The 27904-nt window shown below is 59.2% G+C and overlaps 1 protein-coding gene across 2 annotated transcripts; it reads right to left on the reverse strand.

Annotated features, from left to right (window-relative positions):
• Positions 1-43: 43 nt before the first annotated feature.
• Positions 44-27595, reverse strand: TANGO6 (transport and golgi organization 6 homolog). Of its 2 annotated transcripts, none has more exons than XM_075039760.1 (17): positions 26846-27595; positions 26382-26498; positions 24707-24857; positions 23753-23877; positions 23071-23233; positions 22428-22510; positions 18512-18624; positions 16869-17045; positions 15487-15613; positions 14362-14541; positions 10674-10808; positions 8740-9237; positions 8486-8543; positions 5873-6025; positions 2489-2640; positions 1226-1339; positions 44-430 (listed from the first exon to the last, which is right to left on the reverse strand). In XM_075039760.1, exons 1-17 carry the CDS (start codon positions 27584-27586, stop codon positions 254-256), a joined length of 3264 nt encoding a protein of 1087 aa, XP_074895861.1. In that variant the 5' UTR covers positions 27587-27595; the 3' UTR covers positions 44-253. The 2 variants fall into 2 exon arrangements, with proteins under 2 accessions (XP_074895861.1, XP_074895860.1); XM_075039759.1 differs by having other exon boundaries at positions 23753-23880.
• Between the last annotated feature and the right edge of the window lie 309 nt (positions 27596-27904).

Genomic DNA, 27904 nt, shown 5'->3' on the forward strand with positions numbered 1-27904 from the left:
GGCTTCGCGCAGCTCCCAGAGACGTCATGGGCGCAGGGCTGAGCATGTCTCTGTTTAATCCCCCGCCCTGTCCCAGCAAGCCCACGCTGCCCCGGCCGCAGGAAGCCTGGGGGCAGCCGCCTGCCCTCCCCAGGCTGCGGTTTCCTCCCTGGCTGGCGCCCGCCGGCGGCATCCCGGGGGCACAGCGAACCCTTTCCCTCGGGGAGCCGCTTGGCCCTGATGCCGGAGCAGGAAGAGTTTGTTCTGCGCCCCGCTACGGCAGCACCACAATCTTCTTCTCCAGCGCCTGCGGGGGGAAGAGGACCCTCCTCATCACCGTGTCCAGTTCCTCCAGCGCCAGCTGGGCGTGCAGCACCGTTGCACCGTCGGGCTCGGCCACCACCACGTGCTTCAGCAGGCGGTAGAGGTCCCGCAGAACGTCCTGCAGCACCTGGGCAGAGCGGGCAGGAGAACCATCAGCACCCACCGGCATCTCGCCCGCACCTGCAACAACCCGAAACGCAACCCTCGGCGTGCCCCGGCAGGCACGGTGCTGCCCCTTCCACCGACGCTGCCGGTGCCAGGACACGGCGGCACCACCACCACCACCACCACCACCACCACCACCACCACCCTGCCTCAGGCGCGAGCCCCGGCCCTCCTGTGACTCAGTTTCCTCAGAAGCCAGCAGCGCAGCCCAGCACAGCAGCGCATCGCGGCGTCCCTCCGGCTCGGGGGCATGAGGGGAAGCCGAGATCCCTGCCGCGGGGATTCCCATGGGGAACCGGCTGTTTCCTCCATGGGAGCTGAGTCCCAACACGCTCATTGCTGGGAAGCGGGGAGGGAGGCCACGGCCCATGGAAAAAAACGGGCATTTCCAAGTCAAATCAGTGACAAACAACTCCCACGGCTCCTGAGAGCTGGCAGTGCCCTGCGGCACAGCACGGCACTGCCCCACGGCATGGCACTGCCCCATGGCATGGCCAAGCAGCTCAGAGGGATGCCCCCATGAAGTCCCCTCTGCTCTGGGAAGGATCCAGCACTGGGGGGGGGCCCTTTGGTGGGAGAGGCACAAGCTGGAGGTCCCGGTCCCATGGGACTTTCCCTGGAAGCTGCCAGGGAATGAGCCCTGCAGCCCCCGTGGGGCAGAAGCTGTCCCTGAGGAGTGCTGTGCCGGTGCCCAGGGATGCCCAGGAGCCTGGCAGAGGCTGCCCCTGCCCCAGGGACAAGCGGGGAGGTGACCCACCTCGGTGGCCTTCTCGCTGAGTCCCCGCAGCAGCAGTACCACCACGTGCACGGCCGCTCTTCGCACCTCCGCCTTGGGGTCCGTCTTGGCTATGGCCGTCAAGCAGGAGGTGACCTGCGGGGACAGGGCAAGGGGGCTGTCAGGGGACGCAGGGGGATCCGGCAGAGCAGCCGGCCACGGTGGTGGGGATCTCCCTTGGGGGCCTGGGGCTGGAGGATGAGGATGGGAGTCCTGCGCCCAGCCTGGGGTAGCCGCGCGTTCCCCTGCCAGCACCCAACCAGGGGGATTGGCTTTTTGCGGGGCGCGGGGCACCGAGCAGCCCTCCCTCTCACAGGGGCCGGGTGGCATGCAGATGCCTTGGAAAGCTTTATAAAAAGCGGGCAGAGTCAAAGGAACCTAATTAAACCCCCGGCAGTGACAGCCAGAAGAATTAGCAGAGCTAGCGTGTTCCCGAAATAGCTGCGTGTGGTGCATTGGCATCTCATCAAACGCTGCCGGTACCCCACCGATGCCGAGCGGCTGCGAGCGGGGACCGGGGAAGAAGCCTGAGCGCTGCATCCCTGATGTTTCCTGACCTCCCTCCTGCTCTGGGAGGCAGCGGAGGCCGAAGCTCTGGCTGCCATGGGGGCACAGACCCACCAATTCGAGGGCTGCCGTACCGTGATGCCGGCACCTCCCAGCAAGCCCCCCCCAGCCCTCTGGGGAGAAGACCCCCGAGAGCTGGGCTCACTCCACCGAGACCACAGCTCTGGTGGCTCTGGCAGCCGCATCTCACTGGAAGCCTGCAGCCGGGGTGAGGACCTTGCACTCCCTGCCAGCCGTCAGCTGCCTCCTGATAATGGAAAGGGTAACGAGGTCTCATTAAGTGGGGGAGAAGGTGTCTCTGGCAAATACTAACTGTGCCCCTAGGTCTCCTCTGCAGTGTGATTGCCACGGGTGGAGCAGGCACCACTGCCTGTCCTTGGGCTACTGTTTTCCTGCACAAGTGACATCCTTAGCTGATTATAAAGCTTTTAGCCCTAAAAATCAGGGCTAGAATTTCCTGAGTGTTTGCTTCAGGTCCAGCGACTTTTATACTCTGCAATATCAGCAAATATCGCTCATGTCCTTTATGGCAACCCCCAGGCTGTTGTGTCCCCAGCAGCCAGAGCTCAGCAGCCCTGCCATCCGCTAACGAACCACCCTCGTTAACGAGCGATGGCCCCGCGCTCCCCAGGCAGGGACCCAGGGAAGGGGCCGGCAGGGCTGGGGTGGAGCCGGTACCTCCTGGACGATGGAGCCCAGCTGAAAGCCGAGACGCTGGCAGAGCTCGCCCAGGTTGGAGAGGCTGCTGGCCCGCAGCGCGCTGTCGGGGTCCCGTGCACCCTGCAGGAAGGCCTGGACCAGCGGCTCCCGGTACTTGAACGCCATGTCCCCTGCGAGAGAGAGCAGAGCGGCACGTCACGGGCAAGGAAAAACCCACGGCCCCTTCCTGCCAAAGACCTGGCTCCATTGGGAGCAGCCGGATCGGGCCCCCCTGCCTCGCAGCACCGCCAAACAGCTGGATGCAACAACTGGAGCGTGGCTTGTGCCCAGCGTGAGGACCTGGGCACAGCTCTGGGCGAGGCACAGACGGAGCCTCGCCAGGGACCCACGGCGGTGCCAGAGACGAGGATGCCGCGGCGCAGTCCCCTGGCGCGCCGGCAAACCCCAGTGGCACGTACCCCACGGCAAAGACCTTTGTCTGGGGCCGTCCGGCACGTCCCACGTCCTCCCGGCTCCCGCGGGGCCGTTCAGAGGTGATCGCAGATACAGCGCACAGAAACGAAGTGCGAAGCCTAATTTCTCACTTAATTCAGCCGCCGCAACCCCCCACCCCAATTAGCACACGCAGGCGCCGCGGATGTGTGAGCCGCCTAATTAGAGGTCGGCGCGCGGAGCCCGTGACCGGCATGTACAATCGCCCCGGGCGTGGGGTCCTCCTGTGCGAGCTGGATGGCCGGCGGCCGCGCACCCCACAGCGGGCACGGCTCCCACCGGGCAGGGGCTGCTCCGGCCGAGGGCGGCGCGGGGCGGCACTCGCCTGGGAGCAACGGAGGAAAGGAAGCCCTGGCAGGCTCGCCGACCCATGAGCTCAGTGGATTCCTGGCTCTCCTGAGCTCTGGATGTGGGGTAATTAGAAAAATAGATACATAGCGAAGGAGAGACACAATGGGGCTGTTCAATCTGAGCCAGAGGCACCCGCAAGTAGCGGGCCTCAAGGACGCAGCGAAGGCTAACTGTTGCTACAAAGTTTGATGAAATAAGCACGAAAAGCTAAACAAGATGGGCCTACGTGACCGAAAGCAGGACACCTGGCAAGACAAAGACAGGAGGAATCGTTCGCGTGATCAGAAGACCTTATCCGATCGAACTATTGCTTTAGGCGCGTGGACAGCACATGTTAACCAATCAGTGGATGGCTTGCGCATGGCTGTGGTATATAACCAAGTGTTACACAGCAATTAAACGGAGAAATCGCTTGATCCACAGCATCTGTGTTGGTCCGTTTCTCCCCAGGGCGAGTCCCTGGCGATGCGTCGTTTCTCCTAGATCGTCGCGACGGGAAAGCGTGGCACTGGAAGCTCCTGGGATGTTGGTGTCCTGCAGCCAATGGAGGCAGTGGGATGCCCTGGGATGCCCTTGGGAAGCCCCGGGATGCCGGGACAGGAATAAACCCTATGGGCAGCGGAGGGAGCCCATCACCCTGCACGCAGGGGCTCGGGGCCGCTGCTGCGAGGTGCTGGGGACTGGGCAGCCCCCTGCACTGCCGGCACGCTGACAGCCTGGCAGCACCGTCTGTGTGCAAGGAGGGGAAATATTGCACGCGATGGCCAAGAGCTGGGCAGGAACAGGCAAGGCGGCAGGCAGACGGGTCCTTCTGTAGGACCGTCCCGTCCTTGCTTCACTTTTCCTACATGGCGCTCCCTCTTACTAAAGGACTGCGCGCTCGGAGGGGCAGGGACGGCTCCTGTGTGGTACAAGGTGGGAGAGCTCCGGGCAGCACCGTGATGCCAAGGACAGCCAAGGATGCTCGAGAACGCAGCCTGCTCCATGCTTGCACCCCAGGGGTTGGTATTAAAGCAGTCCGAGCAGTGCTGGGTGATCTGAGCATGATGCGCCTCCTTCGAAGCCAGCAGCACACCGGCCCTGTGCCAGACGGCCACAGAAAGAGCACGAAGCATTTCCCTTCCTGCAGCAAGCAAGGCACATGCTCCCTGACAGAGAGGGGAAAAGGTCTGCCATGGCACACCCGGAGCAGATTTAATGGGTTTGCAGCTAAAGCTAATTGGGTCAGTGCAAGGTCTCCATGAACCCTTGCGCGGTGCTCGGCCCTGTGTTGCTGGAGGCAGAGGAACGACGCCGCACGCTTGGGACGGGGCTGCCGTGTGCTTCCAGCCACACTGCCCACACCGGCTGTTTGCCGGGTGATAGGCACCTGCTGCAAAATGCCCTCCCGGATGGGAAAAAAGCCACTCCAGTGGGATGGCAGGCAGGGACGGGGACAGGGATGGGGCAGAAGGGAAGCACAGCAGTCGTCGAGCAGCAGCAGGATTGCTCCGAACCGTAGCAGCGCTGCTGTACAGAGCAGAGCGTTTCTGGAAGTGCCGGATAAAACCTCACTCTTGAATCCCGAAGCTTTGCAACAAAAACAACTTCATGTGATTTGTTCTATAAATACGCAGGCGAGCCAGGACGCGCCAGAGCTGCTGCCCGCGGCAGAGGCACCATGGGGAGTGGGGAGAGCCGCAGCCGAGGCCGTGCCCACCGTCCCGCTGCCAGCCGTGCCGTGGGCAGCTGCCGAGGGAAACCCAGCGCGGTGCGGCTGCCGTGCCAGGCAAGGCGAGGGCTGGACGCGTGGACGTCGCCCGGGGGACTTCAGAGACCGGGAGGCTCTGCTGCCGCTCACACCGCTCGCTGGAGCTCCACGGGGAGACGATGGGGTTGCTGGTCCGTAGGATGCCCCGTCCCCATCCCGGCAGCAGGGCAGGGGAGCGGCACAACCTGGCCCAGGGACTACTGGCCCCAGTGGGATGCTCCACAGCCGGCAGAGCTCGGGGATGCCACCACGGCCAGGGGACACGCGGGGCTCGGGCAGTCCCGGCTCTGCAGGAGGAGGTCGGCTCTGCCACGGCCGACTGGGGAGCAAAGCACCCGGCCGGGGACTGGGGACCGGCTGCCGCCTTCCCTGGCCACGGAGCGCTCCGGCTGCGTGCTCTCGCTGGCCTGGCCTCTGCCGGGGAATAAGATGAGGCGCTTTAGGACGTGTCCCAACAGTGGCTGCCGGAAAGACCTCATCCAGCTTTTACCCCTCAGCCCTGCGTGTCCGGGCGCTTCCCAGCAGTCTCTGAGCCCAGCGCTGCCGGCCGAGGGGACGGTGGGCTGCTGGCAGGATCTGCTGCCCTGCTCCTGCCCGCTGGCAAACCCCGGCCAGCCGCCCTTCGGCTTCCAGACCCCCCCGCAGCGGGGCCATGGGAGCTGGTTCTCACCTTCGGACAACAAAAAGCCCCCATGGGCTTTACCCCTTGGACCTGGCAGCATGGCAGAGAGCAGCGAAGGGCTGAGCGGTGCCGTGGCTACCGGCAGCGGCCGCCACTGCCGGGCTTGTGGACGCGGCTGTGGACTTACCCAGCGCCTGGGTGACACGCATCAGCACCTCGCCCAGCTTCATCCTGGTGATGGCGGCCGCGGTATCTTCCGTGCCCTGTGCCGGGGCCCTGTACCGTGCCAGCAGGACGGGCAGGATCTGCTCTGGGTACTCACTGGAGAGCAGGGCAACGCCTGGGGGGAAGAGTGAGAGGAAAGCGTGGGTCAGGGCCAGGCATGAGGATGGCACGTGCCACCAGCCTTGGCAGAGGAACCGCCGCTGGCTGTGCCACCCCGGTGCCCTCGGAGCAGCCATCACCCACGGGACCCTGTGCACCGCCCCGGCCCCGCGGCACATCCTCCAGCCCCTCCGCACAAAGTCACAGCGCCGGGGCAGCCCAGCACCAGGTCTGGTTGGGTGCCAAGCTGAAAAATAAATAATTTAGCAGTTGGCAGCAGGTGCCCGCTAATTGCTGCTGGTTAACGTTCATCGACTGAGTGTCGACTCGGCATGCCGGCCGTCAGATGCTGCGGGGCTCACCCCAGGCTGGCCCAGCATCGGGGCAGCCAGGTACCGCAGATGATGCTCGGGCACAGTGTCTGGTCACTGCTCTCAGCTCCCGGCCGTTGGGCACACGCTGCTGGTGTGTCCTCGGCCCCACCGGGGCTCCACGAAGCCCCTGGGTTTGCCTGGCCCAGGCTGGGATCCAGAGCCTGAGTTCGTCCTGTGCCTGCTGCATCTCCCTGGGGCTGAAGAGGGGTCAGATCCTGGACGTGGGATGGGTGCCGGGCTATGCCACGGGGCTGGCTTCACCATCCCTTTAGAGACGTGGGCTGGGGGCAAGTGCTGGCCAGGGCTCCAGCATCCCCGGGCTCCCCAGGCAGCGGGCACCTCTCCAACGGGAAAAGGCAGCTGCTCTCCAGGGAAAGGGCAAACGGCAGAGGCTGCCCCGGCAGTGCCAAGCGCTGAGTCACGGTGAGCCCCAGCTCCCCTGCCCTCCAGGAGCAGCCGCCTTCACCTCCAACCTCATTCCCTGGTTATCGGAGGGCACCCGGTGCGGGTTACCCTCTGCAAGCCTGGGCACGTCTGGCAGAGCAGCAACCTCTCCTCCAGCATCACCTCGCCGGAGCCCGGCTCTGTGATAACCAGCAGTGGCGCGGCAGCCGGCTCCGGTCCCAGCCCCAGCACGGCCGGCTGGCAGGCAAGCCCTGCCGCTGTGGTGGGGAGCCCGACCAGGGCACTGGGGAGCCCGCTTGGCACAGTCGCCAGCACCGCGCATGGCACGGCGCAGGTGCCGCTGCCAGTGCGGCATGGGCTGGGTGAGTCACTGCCGCAAGGGACCGCGTCACGGTTAATCACAGCCGCAGCCGAGCTGCGAAACACGGAGGCAGCTGCACAGGGTGTATTAATCACCTGGGGATGGTTGAAGCCTTTGTGTTTCACCTGCGGGGCAAGGACAAACCCGTCCCACTCAAGACCGTACAGGCAGAGGGAAGCATGGTGATAAGCTCCTTTTCCAGCTGCTGCTGAAGGTTACCTACCCGACGGCAACCGGGGCTCCCAGCGGCGCCGGTATCGCTCTGGGCCATGGGAATGGCACCTCCCTTCCATAGAACCCGGCGCACCGCACCCACCGCCGCACAGGACACCCGTGTTATCCCAGGTGTGGAGGCACCTGCCTGCAAATCCCGCCGGGCAGCCCGGTGCCGCGGGGCTGCTCTGAGCAAGCGCGGACCCAAGGTTTCCCTGGAAGCGGCGCGAGCGGCGGCAGCACTCGGTGCCCCCAGCAGCAGCCCAGCACGGAGAGGAGGGCGGCCAGCAGTGAGCAGAGCGTCACGCTGCTCTTCTGTCAGCCCGCTGCTTGCACCCTGCCGCCCTCCACCTCCTGCCTGCACGGCCAGGACCAGCACCGGGGCTGGATGTGTGCCCACCGCTGCTCTCCCCCCTCAGCAGGGGCAGCAATTTGTGAAGCCATGAGATGCAATGGACCGGGGAACCAACCCAAAACATGCTTCCGTTGATCGATATCCACATGGCTGGCCGGCACGGGTTGGTAGTTACCGCCATGGCCATGGGGATGGACGTGGCAGAGCCCCGAGGGAGCACCAGTGGGTCCCCACGGCCCCAGATCCTCTGCCAGCCTCAGCTGAACAAACCAGCAAGCCAAAATGTCAGCCAGGCGCAGGGCTGGGGTGCCGGGGCTGCGCTCACACCGCGCTGGAACTGCAGCCCCAGGCTGGCAGCACGGACCTGGCACGGGGACGGTGACCGGCTCCTGGGTGTCCTCTGGCTGGGGGATGCCCTGAGGGTCAACCTGCCCAGGGTGCCCTCGCCTGAGGCTCTGGCTCCACCAAGAAGGCACTTGTGGTCTGGGCAGATCAGCAGTTCAGTCACAGGGTAAATGAACTAATTACCCACTGAGTAAGCACAACTAGGAGACGAAGCCCGCCGGCTTCGGGAACACGGTGGAGAGCCTGCACGCGGTTCCGGGCTCGACTGAACGGCACGAAGACGCGGTCCGGGAGGGAAGATGATGCTGAGTCCCTGGCCCGGCCGCAGCTCTGCCACTCTTTGTTCTCACTGCCCAAAGCACCCCCAGCACAAAACCTTCTCCCACGAAGCATCGGCACTCGCCCCAGCCAGGCATCGCTCACCTTGGATGGCCGAGAGGTAGACGAAGGCATCCTCGTGCTGCACGTTCTCCAGGAACACCTGCGAGGAAGCGGGAGAGCAGTTGGCAGTGGCACCACGCCAGGCTGGCAGCCCTGGTCCCTCTCGCCTGGCGCCTTTAGCCAACGGTGATGGCAAAGTTGGAGGGCTCCGGTAATACCGACCCCAGCCTGCCGGCATGCTCAGCCCCAGCTCTGCACCACAGAGCAGGATGGGGACCACGGCGGGAGCCTGGTACCTGCAGGATTTTCTCCTGAAGCCGAAGTGCCTCTGGATCCCGCTGCGTGATCAGGCTGGAGAGGTGGCGCAGGGCGGCTGCCCGGCTGGGGGGCTGGGGGTCGTAGGCTGATACCAGGAGCTCCTGAAGCCCAGCCAGGGCCGGGCTGTCGGTACACGGGGCTGGAGCGGGACCTGCGTCGCCAGCCTCATGGCACGTGCTCTGCTCTTCGCTCCTCTCCCTGGGAGCCGAGGGGCTGCTGCGGCCGTGCCGCGGCGGTGTCCGGCCACCCCTCGGGCTTGGGGCTCCGCCAGGGCTCTGCGCTCCCATTCCCAGCTTCTTTCCCAGCACGCCGTCGGCAGCGGCGCCCACTGTCCCGGGGGAGAAGGCTCCGTGGGTGCAGATGGCGATGCGCAGGTCCGCAGCCAGCTCCTGGGTGAGGGGCTCGGGGTAGGTGCGGGAAAGCTCCTCCAGCAACGGCACCAGCCGCTTCAGCACGGCAAAGTCGCTGGATTGCAGCTGCGGGAGGGAGAGAAGCAGCCCTGGCATCACCGCAATGGAGTTTCGGTCCCCGGGATGCGCCTGGCAACGGAGTCAGGCAGCCCAAAGACCATTTTGTAGCCCCATGGCAGCGCCAAGCCGGCCGCCCTCCGTGTCCCCCCCCAAAACGGGGCTCCAGGCACCACGAGCTCCTCTCACCAGTGATGCCCGGAGGCCCCAGTGCTGATCCCAGCTGCGGCACCTCTGGCAGGGGAGATGCTGGCAACAGCCGCGACTGTGCCAGCCTGGCCCCGAGGTGCTGCGGGAGAAGGTGGGAAGGGCGAGAGCCCAAAGGAGAGCGGTGTCCATGCGGGACCTTCATGCTCAGCATGAGGGCTGAGCCGGGGACATCCCTCCACCACCTTGCCAGCACCATGTGGGATTTGCTTTCGGTCCTGCCTGGAAGGAAGCTCCAGGCGAGGCAGCTGCGACCTGTCCCGAGGCTACAGGAGTGCCCAAGGGGGGAGAAGTTCCTGCCCTAACCTGGATTTAACTGCTACAGCAAAATCTGGGCTGTAAGACCTGAAAAGTGATGCTTTAGCAGAGATTTTGGGGAGCTTTTGCATGATTGTGTAAAAAAACCCCTTGGCCCTCGACACTCAAACAGCTTTGCAGCTGCCTCCAAAACCTTTGACATTCAATTTGCCAAGTTAAGTTGCTCCTATTAACACCAGAGCGGAAGCAGGAGCTCGCCTGGGAGGGGGCCCATTAGAGCTGCAAGACTCTGGTTTTAAGTTTTCTCCAACTCAATAATGTTCTTTTCTGAATGTTAGGAATTTCGCAATAAGACACAATAAATTATCTTTTTTCCATTAACAGTTGGATTTGCCTTTGGGCAGGTCCGGGGATGAAGCAACCCCAGCAGCTCAGTGATGTAAGCGCAAGCCGGAGTGATTGCAGCGCACTAACGAACGCGCGATTGCTCCCCAATGGCAGTTCAGCTGACACTGTATAACGGGGTAACCGAGTGATGTACTGTTTTTATAAAGGATTTTCAAGAATGGTACAGCCCACAGCAGGAAGTTCATTGCGCTCCAGAGATGGAGCCTGTGGACACGTAGGGATGCAGAGGATGCAGCGTTGGTATTTAAAGACGCTGTACGTGACCACGCTGCTCTGTCAGTGCCTTCTCAGAAGCAGATTTTGGATTATAAATTAAGTAATCAGGCTCTCAGGGGTGCCCTGCTGGGATCAAACCCTTGGCCAGCACCCTGGAACCACTCTGAGGAAAAATAATATATACGTATGTATATATACAGACACATACACACACTGGGAATGAACAGGGACCCCAACCCAGGGAGCACCCAGACCCCAGAGCACCGGCTGCGGCACCCCTCGGCTGAGCGTGGCGGGACTGTGCCCGGTCTCCCCCCTCCCCACGGCCACCGAGCATCCCAGCTTTGCCCCCTCACCTGGACGGCTCCGCCGAGCATGGCGGCCACGAGCCCCATGGCCATGGCGAGGGTCTGCACCTCCGCCGCCGCGCCGGGGCCCCGCGCCGGGCTGACGCAGGCCCGCTGCAGCGTGGCTGCCACGAACTCCTCCACCTGCCAGCGGAGAGCGTGGGGAAGAGCAGTTAGGAGAGGGGATCCCCAGGGTTCTCCCGGGAGGCTGCCGCTGCCTGCCCCTGCCCGCACCTCCGGGTGCCCTGCCGCAGCCATGTGCTCTTTAGTTCTCGCTGTCTCTTCCGCGTCTATTGGAATTTTCCAAGCCCAAACCTTTCTCTAGCACAATTTCGTACGAACCCTTCGGGTTACCCTGTTGCTGCCGCCAACCTGACCTTCCCTCTCCGACCCATCCCAGTTGCCTTCCCAGCTCCCTTGCCATCCCCCAGTCCAGGTGAGTGGGGTCGGCAGCACCGGGGAGCCCCGGGACGGCTGGGTTGCTGGTGCAGCCCAGCTGTGGATGCACTGGGGATGCAGGAGGGAGACGGGGCTCCCAAGGCAGCTGCGGGGGGTGCTGGAGCCCTCGAACCGCTGCCCACCCCTCCAGCAGCAGCATGGACGGGCTGAATTCCCAGGGCCACGGCCCCCAGCCCTGTACTGGGCTGTCTGAACCTGCAGGCGAGGGTTTTGGGAGCCGGACTGGGAGGGCAGCTGAGCCAGACAGCCTGGGCAACCACAGCCACAACCACAGCCGCCGGGCTCCGGCAAGCTCGCGCTCCCCGTCTGCCACAGCCTCAGGACAAGGCGATGGTTAAACTGCGGTGGCTGCTCTCAGCAGGAGAAGCCCCCGCAGGGGCTGCAGGAGCAGGGGGAGGCAGCCCAGTACCTTCTCTGGCCCTTGTCCCTGCTCCGCCATGGCTATGGGATGGGAGCTGGGAAGCCAACTGGGATGGGTCTAAGAGGGAAGGTCAGGGTGGCGGCAGCAACGTGGAAACACGAAGGGTTTGTGCTAGAGAAAGGCTTGGGCTTGGAAAATTCAAGCAGATGCAGTGACAGCGAGAGCTAAAGCGTACGTGGCTGCGGCAAGGCATTGGGACTGCAGACAGCCGGCATGCAGCACAGCAGTGACGGCCAGACACAGAGTTGAGCGGGGAGTTAGCATGGCTCCAATAAACTTCATCACAACAAAAAAATCACGCCTGCCCGCACTCCTGGCAAGCTCTGGGGAAGAACACAGCCCCTTCCCTGCCCCTGCCCCAGGCCAGGAACGGACACCATTTACCCACACACATCCAACACTCGAGCCAGGCCATTCACCATGTGTGTCGCTTACTTGTGATTTTCTCACATTACTATTTTTTTTCCCCCCAAGCCTGTAACGATCCCGCCTGGCTGGCTGGCACTGTTGCCTTCTTGACACTTGGCACCAAACCCTTTGATACCACAGGCTTCCTGCACTTCTAAAGGATCTTGAAATTAGTGAGTTTATTGTCTCCATGCCTTTGCCAGCTGCGCTGGCACCGCACAGCTTGGGGCAAGCTCACTGCAAGTCTTGGGGCGAGCTCTGTTGGGAAGGGGCTGGATCAGGGTCGTTCCTACATAACAGGCGTGTTGCAAAAAAAGGAACTATTTTGCTCCTATTTTGGAAAACAAAGTACAAGGGCAACAAGGTATTATTGCACCAAACCCTACATTTCTAGCCTCCAGGGCACAGGCACTGGGTGCAGGCAACGCAATTCCTCAGCAGCAGGAGAGCTGATCGCTGCCAGCTTCGTTAAGCACATCCCTACTGCAGCAAGGAGGGAGGCTGGCTGGGAGGGGCTGCGGAAAAGGCTTAGGTACCTTCTGGGCTGATTAGTCCAGAAAAGAAATGCCATCAAACAGCAAGAAAGTAAAAACAAGTGTCAGAACATCTGCTCTCATAAAACAGTGACACACAAACTGAATGGGTTGAAATTATATTTAATGCAAAAAAATATGAACTTAATCAATAAATAATCTATCAGTAGATAGCTATTGAGAAAAACAAAAAGTTTTAAAAAAAACTCATCTAGAAGTAAAAAAACCAAAGCCAAACACCTTAATGTGGAAGGGGAAAAAAGCTTGAAAAAATAAAACACTGAGGCACATTTCTGTCTCATGCAGGAGGAAAGCATCCTTGGCGTATCAAGGAAATCAAGTCAATCTCAGGAAACTTGGTTGGGGGAAGAATGTAAATAAAATAAATTGTGCAACTGAGGGGGTCCACAGCTGCTGCCATTCCTGGGGACTGGCTTTGGGAAGGCGGATCCTGCTTGCTCCAACCCATTAAGCACAAAGCCACACACCGGAGTGCCCACAGCAAGAACAAACACCCTGGAGGAACCCTGTGCTGCAGAACCTGCTTAAAAACAGCTCTGCAACTGCCTGTCCCAACCCGAGGGAGCCCTCCCTGAAATACAACCCCCAGGTGGAAGTATAATGGTTTTTTTGTCTGGGTTTCTTTTTTGGTGGTTGTTTCTTTTTATACTAGACTCAGGGCCGGACCCAGAAACCCAGCAAAATCCTTCCCCAAAATCCTTTCTGGCCCAGGGAGCAGAGCCAGTCCTGCGTGGGTGGGTGTGATGGAGAGGCAGGTGAGGACAAAGCAGTGCTGGCTGCCGCACCGCCGCAATGACACCGGCTGGGTCCCCTCTGTCACTGCAGAGCGCACACAAAGACTCCTTTGTCCCAAAGAGAAAAGTGAGGAAACCTGTGTTAGCAGTGACCGCCTCCGCTCAAGCCAGTCAGAGTTAACTGGCGTAACCAGGTCACCGAGTTAAAAAAAAAAAAAATAATAACCCAGGATGAGGAAGTTAAAATAGACTGATGGGGAATACTGTGCTGCCCTTGGCACCCAAAAGCCTTCCTGACCTGGCACAGTGCAGGACAGCCAACCCCTTCAGCGCTGCTGCAGTGTGGGCTCAGGGAGGACAGAAGTGCCATATTTTAACAACCCTTTTTGGTATCAGGTTCAAGGAACACCAGCTGGCCTTTGAAATTATAATATTTAATAAATTTTGTGGCTGCCCATTCATGAAGACATGGACAAATGCCAACCATATCAGCACAGTTACGCCAACCCTGATGACCAGACACACCAGCTGGTGCGGGCGTCCCAGCAGCAGAAACCACAGAAACACCACGAATGGCCTATTCAGGGACAAGGGGCAAGCAGGACACAGCAGCAATGCCGTGTTCATCCAGCTGGCAGCCCAGCTACCACAGCTCCCAGAGGTGGCTGCCGAGATGTGCCAGAAAAACCAGGCACCAACACCACGGATAGGCAGCAAGCGCTCACCAATAAGGTCTGCCAGGTGCAGATGTCTTTAAGCTTTGTTAAACTCGGGAATAAGTTTTGCTCAAAATAAAGATGAGAAGCTGGTAAGTCAGAGTTCTGATTAACACACAGACTACTCTCTTGGCTTTTAATAGACAACCATGGACACAAATACGAAGATGTCTGTTGGGCTGCTCCATCCTGTCTCTGCAGCTGACTCTGTCCTTCCTGCTGGCACTGCAGAGGACGGTGTCTTGTTGAGACACTTGCAACTGAATCAATAAACTGCTTTTCCTGAGGATGTTCTAGCTTTCTCCAGCTCTTTCTTAGCCATTGTCTCCTCAGAGCCCAGCAGCCCAGAGCTCGGTCTGCCACGTGCTCCAGCTGCCGATCCCCCAGGGCTTTGCCATGACCAACCTGAGCAACATCTGTGAACACGGTGTCCGAGACGCTCTCACACAGCGTAGCCACAAGCTGCAGGACCAGTAGCTTCCTCCTCTGCTCGGCATGGTACTGCTCCAGCTCCAGGAGACTCCCGCCAGGCACCACAGCTGAGTTCAAAGCCGCCTCGTCCTCCGCAGCCACTTGAGTCAGCGCCTGCCAGGAAGGAAGCACAGGACATGGAGAGGCAATGGTTAAATAGAGGCAAATCAGTGCCAGGAACACTGTGGTCACCATGCCAATGGTCCCGGGCCCAGCAGGTCCATATTACCCAGACCTCAACCCTGCTGCAGAGGGTTCCTGGTTACCTCCCCTCTTCCAGCCTCATCCCTTTCCAGACGCACGGACACTTGTCACCAGGCCAAACCCTGGCAAACCTCCATCCCCGTGGATGCCACACAGAGCACCACTGAGCACTCCTCCTAGGACCAGCCATCCTCTGGGCTGTGAGGCTTGCTGGGTCTCTGCTTGCAGCCTTGCTTTTGGCAGTGGTTGCTCACAAAGGCACCCGGACCTCCATCCCCTTTGCAGAGTCTGTGCTGACCCCTCACACAACCAGGACCTTCCACTCAGTACATCAAGGTCTCCGAGAGCTGCCCACAGCTCCTGGGTGTCCCATTTGTGTCACAGCAGCATCCCTACACCCGGGACACTGCAAACCCTGTGTGACTACGGGCTGAAGCTCCACCTGCCAGCAAGGGCACAGAAAGCCCAGCCCAGGCAAGGCCAGGAGGGAACTGCAGGGGCTCTGAGCAGGATCAAAGGGAGCAGGTGCCAGGGCCCCTCCACTAGAGCCAAGGAAGCAACAGGGATTATTCACAGCCTTAAACACACCATTAAACTTCAGACATGCTCCTGTTGTCAAAAGAGTCCAGGGGGAACGAGGGTTAATCCCTTCAGGGACCAGGGCTGCCTCCCTCTCCTACACTCTCCTGCCCAGCACGCAGCAGGACTGCTCCAGTGCGTGCCGTACCCTAGCCCAGCGCTCCCGCGGCATGTAAGGGGATGACCAGTCTCCTTTGCCGTCTGCCACACAGACCACTTGGCCCAGGGAAACCGTTTCTGCAGATGTGCCACAACCAGAGACTTGCCTGCCCTTACCTTCAGGCAGCGGATGAAGAAGTCTCCGGCTAGACCACTCTTTTGGCAGTGAGACAAGAGCTCCACCAAGTTCTCCACACGGCACTGCTCGGAAGAAACTTTCTGGTAGAGGGCCTCATCTTCATCGCTGAAACAGGTCACTGTGTCACCAACACGAACGTACCCAGACGCCCTCCAGGGCTGGCTCTAAACTACTGCATGGCAAGGTCAAATCTCACTTCTGCCTTCTCTTGGAAACCTTCCTTCACAGCACTACCAGAAAGCAGAAGCCTGGAGGCAGCCGAGCCAAACTATTGCTCAGTTCATTTGGTCTACATGATCACGCGCTCAGCTTATTAATTAACCTGCATTCGTTAAAGGAATAACATTAACAGGAACCATGAGTGCAAAACACATGTTTAATCCAGTCATGCTACAAAGAACGGGATTAACACTGGCTAATTCATGCACCGGTCATAGCCGTAAAAGGACAGACACAAGCAGAGCCATGGCCATTAAGGAGTAATTTTAAAAGTATAGCCAGTTTAACCAGTGCAGACCCCAGGGCAGACCTTCTTCTAATTCAGGTCAGGAATAGATTGAAATGAAACCAAAACAAGCGTATTTGCATGGCGTTTTGTTACGGGTGCACACAGCTCCCGGCACACCCACCCCACAGACACTCCTGGGCAGGAGTTGTGTGCTTTGCCTGCTCAATAGCACTGCCTCGGGCTTGTACCTGCCAGCTAACAGCTACCCCTCTTAAAACCAAATGTCACACTGCTGAACAGTCCCAGTTTGCGTGGCTGGAGTTTAATGGCTGCAGTTTATTCCCCACATGGCCACACTCTGCCTCTACTTGTAGAGGCCATCTGCAAGAGCAGGAGGGGAGTTCAGTTGCTGGCTCCGCAATGCTGGCATTGCTACAGTCCTTGCTGCGACGGTGCCTCCTGTGCCCAAAGGATTTCACTCACTCCACGCAGCCACAATCTGCCACGAGACAGCCTGAGGCTGGACAGTGGAATTTGAATTTGGGGAGCATTGGAACTGAAGAAGCACGTCCCATTCCCAGACACCCTGCAGGCAGGACTCAGGACTCAGGAAAAGCACAGAGAAAGTACACACTAACGCTCAGACAGAGCGTGCTGCTTTTCAGGGCTGAAAGTCAGAGCTCTGCGCCATGTACAAGGAACCTGGAGGCTGCGTGGAAGCATCGCCTGCCCAAGCTTGACGCAGACAGCCAACTACCTGGCCGGCTGGGGGGACGAGACTGTGGTGGGACAGCACCGGCAGCCCCACGCTTGCCGGGGCTCCCTCTGCCAGGCATGCTGTGAAGAGCCCTACATGCTGAATGATGCCTGGGGACTGCCCTCCATGCCTGGCACTGCCTCAACAGCACTCACCTGATGGCCTCCTCCACTGCAATGGTGGCACCACCCTCGCTGCCCACACAGAACCGGCACCGTGGGTGGAGAGTGTGCACGCTGCTGTTCAGCCCTGCAAAGCCTTCCAGCACGGCCAGCGACACCTCTCGCTCCGACTTCTCCAAGAACCACAGCAGGATCTCCTGGCACGGGGAGCTGGCAAGGAGAGAGAAAGCAGTGGTCACCTTGCTCTGCCTGCCGCACCCCTCCCTGCACACCAGCACTCCAATGGGACCACGCATCTCGGGGCGAAGAAAAAAAAAAAAAAAAAAAAATGAGTGCTCTGGAGTGACCGCGGGCACTCCTTAGGATGCTTTGGCTGATGGCTCCGGCAGCTGAAGACATTTGTGTCAATTTATAAGGGGATCAGCAGCACATCCTGTCATTCTGGCATTCCCAGATGGAAGGATTTGGGTCCTTCAAGATTTCAGCCTAGCGAGGAAGGGAGCACTGTCTGAACAGCGTGTCTGTACAAGGACAGCCGCTTCCACGCAGCCTCAGCACGCCGTGCCTGGTGCTTCATGCCAACATGACAAAGCACAGAGCTGTCAGCTGTGCCAAGGAAGAGGAGGAAGGAGACGGGGAGCACTGTAAGGTGGCGTGGGAACCCCTGCCAAGGAAAGATGCGGGTTAATGAGGTGGAGTAGCAGTGCTGTGCTGTGCCAGAGGTCTGGAAACCTGAACACTTCCAGGCAGCTGTGGTTTTAGTTACCCCTGCCAAATTCCTTTGCAAAGAGAGAAGCGAGCAGTGACTCTGTTCACCCAGCAGCAGTGTTAACTTGGCTTGTTCTACAAACTTGCCACAGCACTCACTACTCTTTGAAGTGATTAACGATGTCTTTAATAATAGCAGAGGCTGTGTCTACACAGACCTTTTAGGGAAAGCCTCCAGTACCCACATGCCAGTATCACCAAAGCAAAGTGTAAATCCACCAGGAGTGTATTTACTAGGCTGGCCCAAACTCAGGGCAGCCCAGGGAAAGCCTAGGAGGAGAAAGAAGAGAGGACAGCCAGCACCTGGTCACCATTGTCCCTGCCACCATGACCAACAGATATGGTGCTTGCCATCATACGTCAGTCATGGGGGAGCTGGGCAGAGCACGAGGGACAGCTGCCAAGCAGCAGGAAATGCACATTATCAGAAGAGAGTGATCCCAGATAGGAGAAGAATGATCTTGTATTTCCAAGAGCCAGAGCTCAAGCTGTTTTATCCAGGTTTTTATCCTGTTTCTAGATCCCTGGTATGCAGATCCCTCCAACATCCAGCCAGGTCCTAGCATCACTGTCTCCATCCACAATCACAATACCTGCTCCCAGGCGGACACTAAGAGTTAACCTGTGCTTCCAAGGCTCCCACAAGCCACGCTTGCCTCTACACCAAACATTTTGGCTTCAGGGAAGACAAAAACTAGCACAAGAACTGCTTCCTCAGGCACAGGTCTGCTAGTAAGGTCGTGTACCATGCCTATGCCTGCAGTTACTGCCTACTTTGAATGAGAGCTCTTCAGGATGAGAAAATTGGTCTCGGCTTCTGTACGTGCCCATATAGAGCACGTTCTTTGGAGGTGGGCAGAACGGAGAAGATGAAACCCCAGAAGAAGCTGTGCACAATCCTTCCTTACCGTAAGTATGACACATTCTGCTTGGCGAAGGAATAGAGGGAAAAAACCACTCCCAGGACTGACTGTAAGGATCCCAGCAGCAGGCTTGAGCTGTCATTTCCAACCACATACACCTACAGAGAGAAGGGCACAGGGAGAAGAGTCAAACACCTGCATGGAGCAGAGGGAAGGCAAAGGGAAGGACAGAAAGCATGTCTGTGCGCAGAATGGTTGCTGCCAGAGAGGATGGCAGAGGGTTTTCAGCCTCTCTTCCTTTCAGTCTGGAGCCTGTTTTCCCTGATTATGCCATATTCTGTGTTAAAAGCAGCCTTCAGCACCATCTTTCTCCTAGCATTTGCTTAACCACAGCAGGGCTCCAAGCTACAGGAACACTGCAGCCAGCTATTCAGGAAGTCTGCTGCTTACGGGTAAGGTCTTGCGTTAAAGAGGGATGCAACAGGCACCTTTGAATTAGCAAATCTTTATGGAAATACTGCACCTAGAGCCAAATCTCAAATACAGAGATCAGTCCCTAGCAGGGCAGCTGGGCTGTCATGCGCTGAGCTGAGCAAGTGGGTTGCAGGGGCTTTGAGGGGGCTGTAGGGCCATGTTCTTCTCCTCCATCTCAAGCAGCACCCTCCCGAATCACTGTCAATGCCCTCCTCCATGAAACCAGCACCCCCTTCCCAGGCAAGCCACTGTTACCAGCTCACTACACACAGGTCCCACCTTGCTGCCCACACAGCACAGGAAAAACACTCACAGAAGTCTTACGACATTCTGTTTCCTTTTGAATCCTTTTAAAGGAATTGTCTAAAACTAATAGCCAGGTAGGTTGCTTTCAGTCAAAGCCATAACACTGGGAAAACTCAGTCTAGAAAATGGTTAAATATCAAGCCTTGCCCAGCTGAACTCAGGTTTTACTCAGGGTTGCTGTGTTCAGGTCCTCATTTCAGCATGCTCTACCACCCTCAATAGCTTTTAGCTTTAAAAAAAAAAAGAGCCAGGGGCTGGTGGTGGGGTGGGTGGATAAAGTGTTTTCACAACTTCTCCAAGGGACTTCCAGCTGTGTCAGCTGGTGAACTATCTGCTCAGAAGATATTGTCCCTTCACACCAGAGCTCTCCCCAGGCCTTCTGACCTCTGCAGCTGGAGAGCAATCTGGAGAGCAATCACCTGCTCCAGGGCTGGAAGTGCCCTGGGGACAGACCAAAGAGCTTTTGCCTCCTCCAGGCAGTGTGACAACCCAGGTAGGAGGGCTAGGAGAGAGATTGTCCTGATAATGTTCTGCCCTGCTGTATTGATGCAAACAGACCTTTTTTCCTGTGCTAATCCCCACGGAGCCATTCCTTCTAACCAGAACCTTTTGTACACAAAGCCTCCCTGATGAAGCCCCAAGGATGGTTTCTCACTCAGCATCAAATGACACTTGCTAGGCAAGAAACCCCTGCAAATCTGCAGGCTGGAGACTCTGTCACTAATCTGGCTGCTGTCAGGCCTCCAGCACTATGCCATTAAGGAGGGATCCGCCCCAAACTCCCCCAGCACCCGCATTGTGAACGGCAGCCGCAGAGCAGCCCTCCAGACTGGTCTCTGCCTGCCAGCTAGTTACAACAGATCATTACTACGCAAAATACTACAACAATCACAGCATTTAAGAGCTTAGCCTGCCTAGGGGCATGCCAGTAAGCAAGTCACCAGCTTCTGAAAATTGAATTCCTGGGCTGGAGATGTCCTTCTGGGTTGGAACGTGCAGCAGAATGCTGGGCTGCTGTCAGGGCAGGCAGCAAAGCCTGCAGCATGGCACTGGTGATACTGGTGGGAACAGCAGAAAAAGGAGCTATAAGGGAAGGTTTCAGAAGAGAGGCCTCCACAAAATGCCCTGTTCCTTCACAGGTAACACAAGAATGGACCCCACCTCTCCCCCAAATGCCAGAGCCAAGACCTACGCTGCTGAACACCCTGCTTGTCACTCCACGGGACCCCTTGCAGGAAGGAGCTCCACAGAAGGTGCTAAACCTGCACCATCCTGCCCACAAGACACTTCCTCTAGCACAGAAGCTGGTCTGTTATTTGCAAAGCCAGAGCTTTTCTCTGATGAGACCCAAGTTTCCTTCCGTTTTCCTGAACTCTCCCCAACCCCCAGCACCTGATCAGGGCTGGGAGAGCTGCTGAGCTTCAGCAATCCCTCCTGCTTCTGCAGCCAGGCACACAGACCAGCTCCAAGGCCTCACCGCTGCGTCCAGGTACCATCCTGCACCAAGAGCAGCTCCAGAGGAGGTGGTTGGACACCCAGCAGCAGCTGCTGAAGGATTGCCCACCTATGGTTTTAAAATTAACTTCAGGCACATGGAAACCCATGTGTCACGGGGTTCAGCTCAGAATGGTCCCTGCAAAACAGGATACTCACTTTTCCTTACTCATCATTATCAATTTACCTGACTTGTCCAATGGGACTAGACAGACTGTAATGCCTTTAGCCCCCGACAGATATCAGCAGGGGAAGATGAACCACTGGGGACACCCCACGGGGACCAGCAGCAGCGTCATCCCCCCCGGCTGGGACACCTGAGGTGAGGACACAGCCGCTAACAGCATCTCCCCTGTGGCTGAGCTGCTGCCCACCCTCCTTTCCCCGTACTCACACGCTCTCTGCTTCCTAACAGCAGCCACCAGGATAACTGCACCACCTCTCCCACCTCTCCCCGCAGCTCTGCGATGCCTCTCAGCTCACCTTCGCTCTCTTTTTCACCCTTGTAACAGCTCAGTAGCCTCAGAGCCGCACCAAATCTGCTCACTTCATGGCACCCACTGCGAATGCCTCCTTGCCAACTGGCTGCACAACCACCGAGCGACAAGCCGGAGACCCTGCCAAGCTGCCCTCACTGCAGGGCTGAGCAGTCCAGCACAGCCGGCCACTTGCCGATACCTCAAGTGCCCTCTTTTCCAGGTCACTCATTCAGAAGCATTTTGGCCCAACTCAAGAGCTGGCTGCTGCCCATCCCTCTGCGAGGGGTTAATGCTGCAGGAGCGGTAGAAAGGCTTCCAGCTCCAGCAGTCTGGCTCAGGCTGCCCTCTGCAGACCTCAGAGGCAGGGAGAGCAGCTCCCAGCAGGTTCTTCCTCCCACACAGGTAACACTGGGCTCAGTATGTGCTATATTATCCATGCTCTACAGGAAGGAAACTGAGGCACGGAGGCACTAAGAAGAGGGGGACCAGTGACAGCCTGGGAGGAGAGCTCAGGCATCCTCTGAAGATTCAGCACTTGCAGGATTCCCTGCAATCCGTCCTTCCCTCTGACCAGCTGCACAACTCTGACACTGGCAGGTGAACAGCATCATCTCAGACCAGGATTGACAGCCCAAGGCAACACGTGCCAGACCAGAGGTACTCCTGACTAGGACCTCCTGCCTACCACACTGCCTGCTCTACTATTGTCTGCTCCACTATTACAGCCCAAGTCCTGAAGCTGCTCTGACAGTACATCCAGACATAACGGTCCTGTAGAAGCTGCGCAATTTAGCAGTGCTCAGAGTCTTGCTGCAGGGGAGGAAGAGGATATGAGAACACCATGGAGACTCCTGGCTACCAGCCCACCGCTCAGACTCTTCTTACTCTGACACACCAGAAAGACGCTGGGAGGAAAAAACAACGAGCAAGGGCTCACCGCCATTTCGCAAAACGTTTTGGGATGAGAATGCCTGAACGGATTTGGGCAGTGCCTCTGGTATCCAGCATAAGCTGCAGTTCCACCAGGGTAGTGCTGTATACGAGGTTATTCTGTGCAGCTCTCAGCCTTGCCTCAGCATCACGACTGCAGGAGACGCTGGTTTTTGTCATGGTCTAACACACACACTGAATTGCTCAGAAAGTCTCAAACCAGCTCTTTCTTAAAGTAGTTTTCTCACCTACCCTCAGGCCCAAATCAGACATGATACCTTGAGCACATCTTCCACACAGCTGCTGAGCTCTGCCTCTGTCACCAGCACGGTCCCTGCTGATAAATCTTCCACTGCTAGCTCTGAAAACAAAGGGCAGAAATATCAGCACCCCCACATGCCGAGAAGCCTCCAGCAGAACAGCAACCCGTGCATGCCCAGCACTGGAAACCACTTCGATACTTCTCTTGCTTTCCCTCCATCAGGGCAGCATGGGAACCAATGAGCTCTTGTTAGCTGTGCTAAATATCACTGCAGTGTTGTAAACTCCACAAGGTTACAAGCAAATCAAAGCAGACCACAACTTCTTGATGGATTATTCCCCAGAGAGCTGCTTGGTCAGCATGGGGAACCGATGGCTTCCATCCGGAAGCCCAAAAGGAGACTGGCAGACTGGGAGTTTCCCAAAGAGCACATGACAGAAGCCCCACTACTTGGCTCTCACACTATAGTAAATTGACTCAAGTGCTAGTAAATGTGGTGTACCCAGCCACACAGACATGTTCACAACTGACAGAGCTGGGCTTGCACACTCAGCAGCCCAGCCACCAGCCCGAGAAAATTCTGATGGAAAGACAAAGATCAGCGAGGAGAGAAACCAGACCCTTTTCCGATCTGGGGCTCGGCAGAGACCAGCCAGTACCTGCTGTCTCCGAGCATCGCAGGAGCGGTGCCAACATGGGCTGGAGCAGGTGCTTCTCTGCCAGCTGAGGGTGCTCTTTCGCCATGGTGAGCAGTGTAGTGGTGGCCACTCGCTGGAACTGGCGCGCTGTCAGTTTGTCCTGGATGTGCAGCAAGTCCAGAATCTGGAAAGAAAGTCCATGATAAAGGAATAAAGATCAGCAGCCCCTCAGAAGAGGTGCAGGCCATCTCCTTGCAGTCACCAGTGGAGACTGAGGAGCCTCCTGCATACTGCTTTATTGGACATTTTGGCACAACGTTCCACATATGGAAGAGCTGGTCTCCTTTCTGTGCGCATGTTAACACAGGATGCGTTTCTGGGCTCAAACCAAGAGCCTGCACCACTCCCATAGCCAAAGGCTGGATGCAAGAGCTTCACAGCAGAGAGCTCCTTATAGCGCAGTGCTGAACAGCTCGTGCAATCAGGCAACATTAACCAGCATTTCAATCAAATATGGAAAATTCAAGAGCAGGGTGGAAACATGTACCACTGCCAGAGTAGCAGAAAAACATCACGTTGTCCTGGCTCAAGCCAGGCCACACTCAAGCAGAAGCGACAGTACCAACGCTCTCCAAGCCAGGAGCTGGCTCCATGTTCCTAGCCAGAGCCAGCATGCTGCGGGGAGGGGAAGAGAGGGACCTACCTGGGGGCATACCAGTCTGTAGTAGTCCTCAAGGGAAAGGCACTGCTGCGGGCAGGAAGCCAGGATCTTTGCAACTGTGTCACATTTTCTCCAGTCCACAGCTGCTGCTTCAGCACCAGTGCCACCTGCTACACCAGCAGAAAGCCAAGATCAGCTCAGACTGACAGCAAACAGCAGGGCCATTTTTGGCTGAAGCCAGATGTTTCTAGCCCAAAATTCGATTTCTAGCTTTCATTATTCTCTTTAAACCAAGTTATCTTCCAGGTGACATCTGAATTTAATGACAGAACGGGAAAAATTATTGCCCAAGACCTTTGATACTGGAAAAAAACTTCTACAAGTAGGTGTATCAGCCAAAAGGTGGAAGGAGGTCATGTTTGGACAGTGCATCAGGTTGGTATTGGCCAGAGGAGGCTTTGGCACTAAAAACTGTGGGATTCAGCTTTTAGAGAGCAACAGTTTCCCTCCCTGGTGGGAAATGGAGGGCAGAGGAGCAAGGCTGCTGAGCCCCAGAGCGGGACGGGTCTCACTCCACCTGCAGCTGCTCACAGCCCAGCACCAAGCACAGCTCCCACCAAACCAGCACCAGTGCAGCTCCTTGGAATGAACTGCGCTCCATACATGCACAAGGTACAACCCCACGGAGGCATAAACAGACTAAATGAGTTCGGAGGCCTTCAGTCTGGACCTCAAACATGATGGTGTACACCGAACGAAAGGCACGTGCAGTTGGAAGGCATTCACCATTTGGGAGTTCAGCATAGTCAGAGGCAAAATCTGCGTGACTGTTACAGAGTCAGCTTGGCCTGACAAAAGCTGTTTCCCATTTCAGTGCTCTGATGGCACTGTCTTTCCTGGGCCTCTCATGGGATGAAACGTCTCAGACACATCATCACAGTCTCTTTTCATCTGCTATCCTGGAAGCCAAGAGCAGCGTCAGAGCACCCTACTCACCGCCTGTTCCCTCCATGATGCCCCGAACCACAGCCTGAACTCCATTGGGTCTCATTAGTCTCTCAGAGAGCAGCTGACCACAAAGGCGCCGCAGCCATGCCGGAGCCCGCACAAGGGCCGGCTTTGTTTCTTCCCCAGGAGAGGGAGGACTCTGAAAGGAAACAAAGGAGCAGGCTAAGGAGCATATTTGCACACTCCTGTGCAAACCCCCACTAACAGGCAAACAGCCTGCACTCTGCCCTGCAGGACTTGAGACCAGATAGGAACACAGGACAGGGAAAGGTTTCAAATAAATCACTTCTTCATCCAGTGGCACAAAGCAAATTAGGGCTTAATGAGAGAGGCCAGCCTTCCCAGGAGCATCCCCTCGTGCAGAGCTTCTCTCCTTTAATTAAAGCCTCTCAGGGTCAGGCAGCAGCTCTGACTGCCTTGTTACCAAAACGATGCACAGGGAGCTCAGGGTACAAGTTGGGTTTGATGCAGGTAAGAGGTCCGCAGCTGTGACCCCTGCCAGGACCCGGCACAGAGCGCTGGGCTGCGGAGGTGGCACTGCGAGCCCACAGGCTCCCTGGTCGAGCAAAGCAGTCCCCCGGGACGGCACTAACAGCAGAGCTGTCTGGAGGCTGCGAACCCACAAAGCAAGCAGTTCAAATGGAGGTGCTTGCTCAGACACCCTGAGGAGTGAGGCAGGCCAGCACTGCTGTGCTGGGGAGGACAGAATAGAACAGAATATTTTCAGTTGGAAGGGACCTACGACGATCGTCTAGTCCAACTGCCTGACCACTTCAGGGCTGACCAAAAGTTAAAGCATGTTATTAAGGGCACTGTGCAAATATCAGCTTGGGATGTCAGCTTGGCTTTTGTTTAACCAGGAGACCCCTGCTTTTGCGTGGAAGAACCACAGCACACACTGAGAGGGCTGCCCCGTACAAGCAAGCTCCTCGCACGGACCCTCTGCAGCCCTCGCACGTGGGACAGCCAGCTCGGGAATCGTGCACGATCCCAGCCGGAGGGTCAACGTGCAGCACAGAGCTGTGCCTGAGCCAGCGGCCCCATGCTGTCCCGTGTGCACACCAGCAGCTGCTCGCATCCTGACCCCGAACTGTGACATGGCAGGTGGGCACGCACCCACCCACAGCACCTGCTTGGAGCTGGGATGCGGTCCCTTCCCTGGGGACTCTCTAAACACAACGCGGAGGTCTCCCCCAGACAGCACCCACTCCCCATCTCCTCCTCCCCACTGCCACCGCGCAGCCTTAGAAACGGCCACGAAGAGCAGCCGGTGCTGAGGCAGCGCCGCTTCGTCCCCTCAAGTGGAAAGGGGCAGGTTCTGGAAGAGAAGCTGCTTGGCTTGGCCAGGCACAGCGGACGTAACTGCCAAGCCAAGGCGGCACGTGCCGCGATGAGAGTCCCGGAGTCTGCGCACACCCACGCGTGCACACCCCTCTACAGCAGGGCCTGAGCTGCCGCTGCGCGAGTGACGCAAGCCCAGCAGCTTCGCCCGTGCGTTCACACAGCACTCGGGGACGGGAGTGCTGCACCAAACTGGTTTTTAAGGCGTAAGAACATTTGCAGGCGAGCAGCAAAGGCACCCTCGGAGTGCGGGAACAAACAGTCCCGGCACCGCCGGTGGTACGCGCCCTGCGCCGGGGACGGCCCCACCGCCGCTGGGTACCTGCTTGGGCCGGCCTTGCAGGACGAGCAGCTCCCGCACCGCCAGCGGCTGGTAGACGCGGTCCAGGATGTGTCGCAGGGCCTCCCGGCACCGCGCTCGCTCCGCTTCCGAAACACCCTGGAAAAAACAAACCCTGGGGTGGGGACGACAGCCTGGCCACAGGCACTAAGCCCACCGGTCCCGACCGCGTGCCGGTGCCCCTCCAGCCCCTCACTGGGCTCCCCAGCTCCCAAACTCTTCCCTTGCACGGAGATGAACGCGCACGGCACGGGAGGCGACGCTGGGCAGGCGGCCCGGTGGGGGCTCAGCGAGCGGGAGCCCAGCACGGCCACGGAGCACATGCGGCGGCGCCGCCGGGCAGGCTCCGGCGAGGCCGGTGACCCCGACAGGTTTTTGGCAGGGCCGGGTGCCCACGCCGGCGCCAAACCGCGCAGGGGGAGCGGGAGGAGAGGGGACCCACGGACCTCGCTGTGGGCGGCGGGGCCGTGGCCCAGCAGGCAGAGACCGGCGAGGAGGAGGCCGAGGTGTCGGGCGAGGAGCGGGCCGCCCAGCGCGGGGTGCTCGGTCAGCTCGGCCAGGGCGGCGGTGGCGGCGCGGAGCCGGGCCCCGCGGCTGGCCGGCAACGCCGGCGGCGGCGCGGGGGGCCCCGGGCGCTGCCCCACGCCCGGCGGCAGGTAGGGCACCAGGCCCAGGCCCACGGCGGCCCGCAGCGCCCGCCCCACGGCCCGGCCCTGTCCCACGCTCAGCGTGTCGGCGCTGGGCGGCGGCGCGGCCCCGGGCCCGGCCCCGGGGGCGGCGGGAGCGGCGGCGAGCGCGGTCAGCCGCTCCTTCAGGCACAGCAGCAGCGCCAGCAGCCCGCAGGCGGCGGCCCAGCCCGGGTCGGCCTCGCCCGCCGCCCCGGCGGCCAGCCCGGGGGCCCGGGCCAGCACGGCATCGCGCAGGCCGCGGAGCGCCGCCCAGCCCGGCGCCCTCCGCAGCCGCTCCTCCAGGGCCGCCGAGTTGCTGCGCAGCGTCTCCGGTCGTAGGGCACCTTCTGGGCCGGGCCCGGCTTCGCCGTCCCGCTCGCCGGGCCCAGCGGGCTGCTGCCGCCGCCGCAGCAGCAGCTCCAACGCCTCCACCACCCGCTCCAGCTCCGGGCCCGGCTCCGCGCCGCCCGCCATGTCGGGTCCGCCGTGAAGGGGAGGAGCGCGGCTCTCCGCCGCCATCTTGGGGAGGTCGGGCGAGGGGGAGGAGCGAAGCTCTCGGCCGCCATTTTGGGGAGGTCGGGGGAAGGGGCGGAGCGCGGCTCTCTGTCGCCATCTTGGGGAGGTCGGGCGGGAGGGGAGCGTGTCTCTCCGCCGCCATCTTGGGGAGGTCGTGGAAAGGGGCGGAGCGACACCGCCCGCCGCCATCTCGGGGGAGCCGCCCGCCCGCCGCCATCTTGGGTGGGGCGGCGCCATCTTGGGGCCCGGGCTGAGAGGTTGCCCGGGCACCGCTGCCGGCTCCGGTGGCTGCTCGGGTCTCGTCTTCTTCCCAGGAGGGAG

The sequence above is a fragment of the Buteo buteo genome, chromosome 11 (assembly GCF_964188355.1).
Source record: "Buteo buteo chromosome 11, bButBut1.hap1.1, whole genome shotgun sequence".
NCBI classification, from domain to species: domain Eukaryota; kingdom Metazoa; phylum Chordata; class Aves; order Accipitriformes; family Accipitridae; genus Buteo; species Buteo buteo.

Bases quoted from the DNA above. Each gene is read 5' to 3' on its own strand.
- TANGO6 (XM_075039759.1), bottom strand. From the start codon at position 27,586: ATGGCGGCGGAGAGCCGCGCTCCTCCCCTTCACGGCGGACCCGACATG. The intron at 22,511-23,070 runs GTACTGGCTGGT...CTTTGTTTTCAG, and splicing joins GCGATGCTCGGAGACAGCAG to AGCTAGCAGTGGAAGATTTA. The intron at 14,542-15,486 runs GTAAGGGCAGGC...CCTTCCTGGCAG, and splicing joins TCTTCATCCGCTGCCTGAAG to GCGCTGACTCAAGTGGCTGC.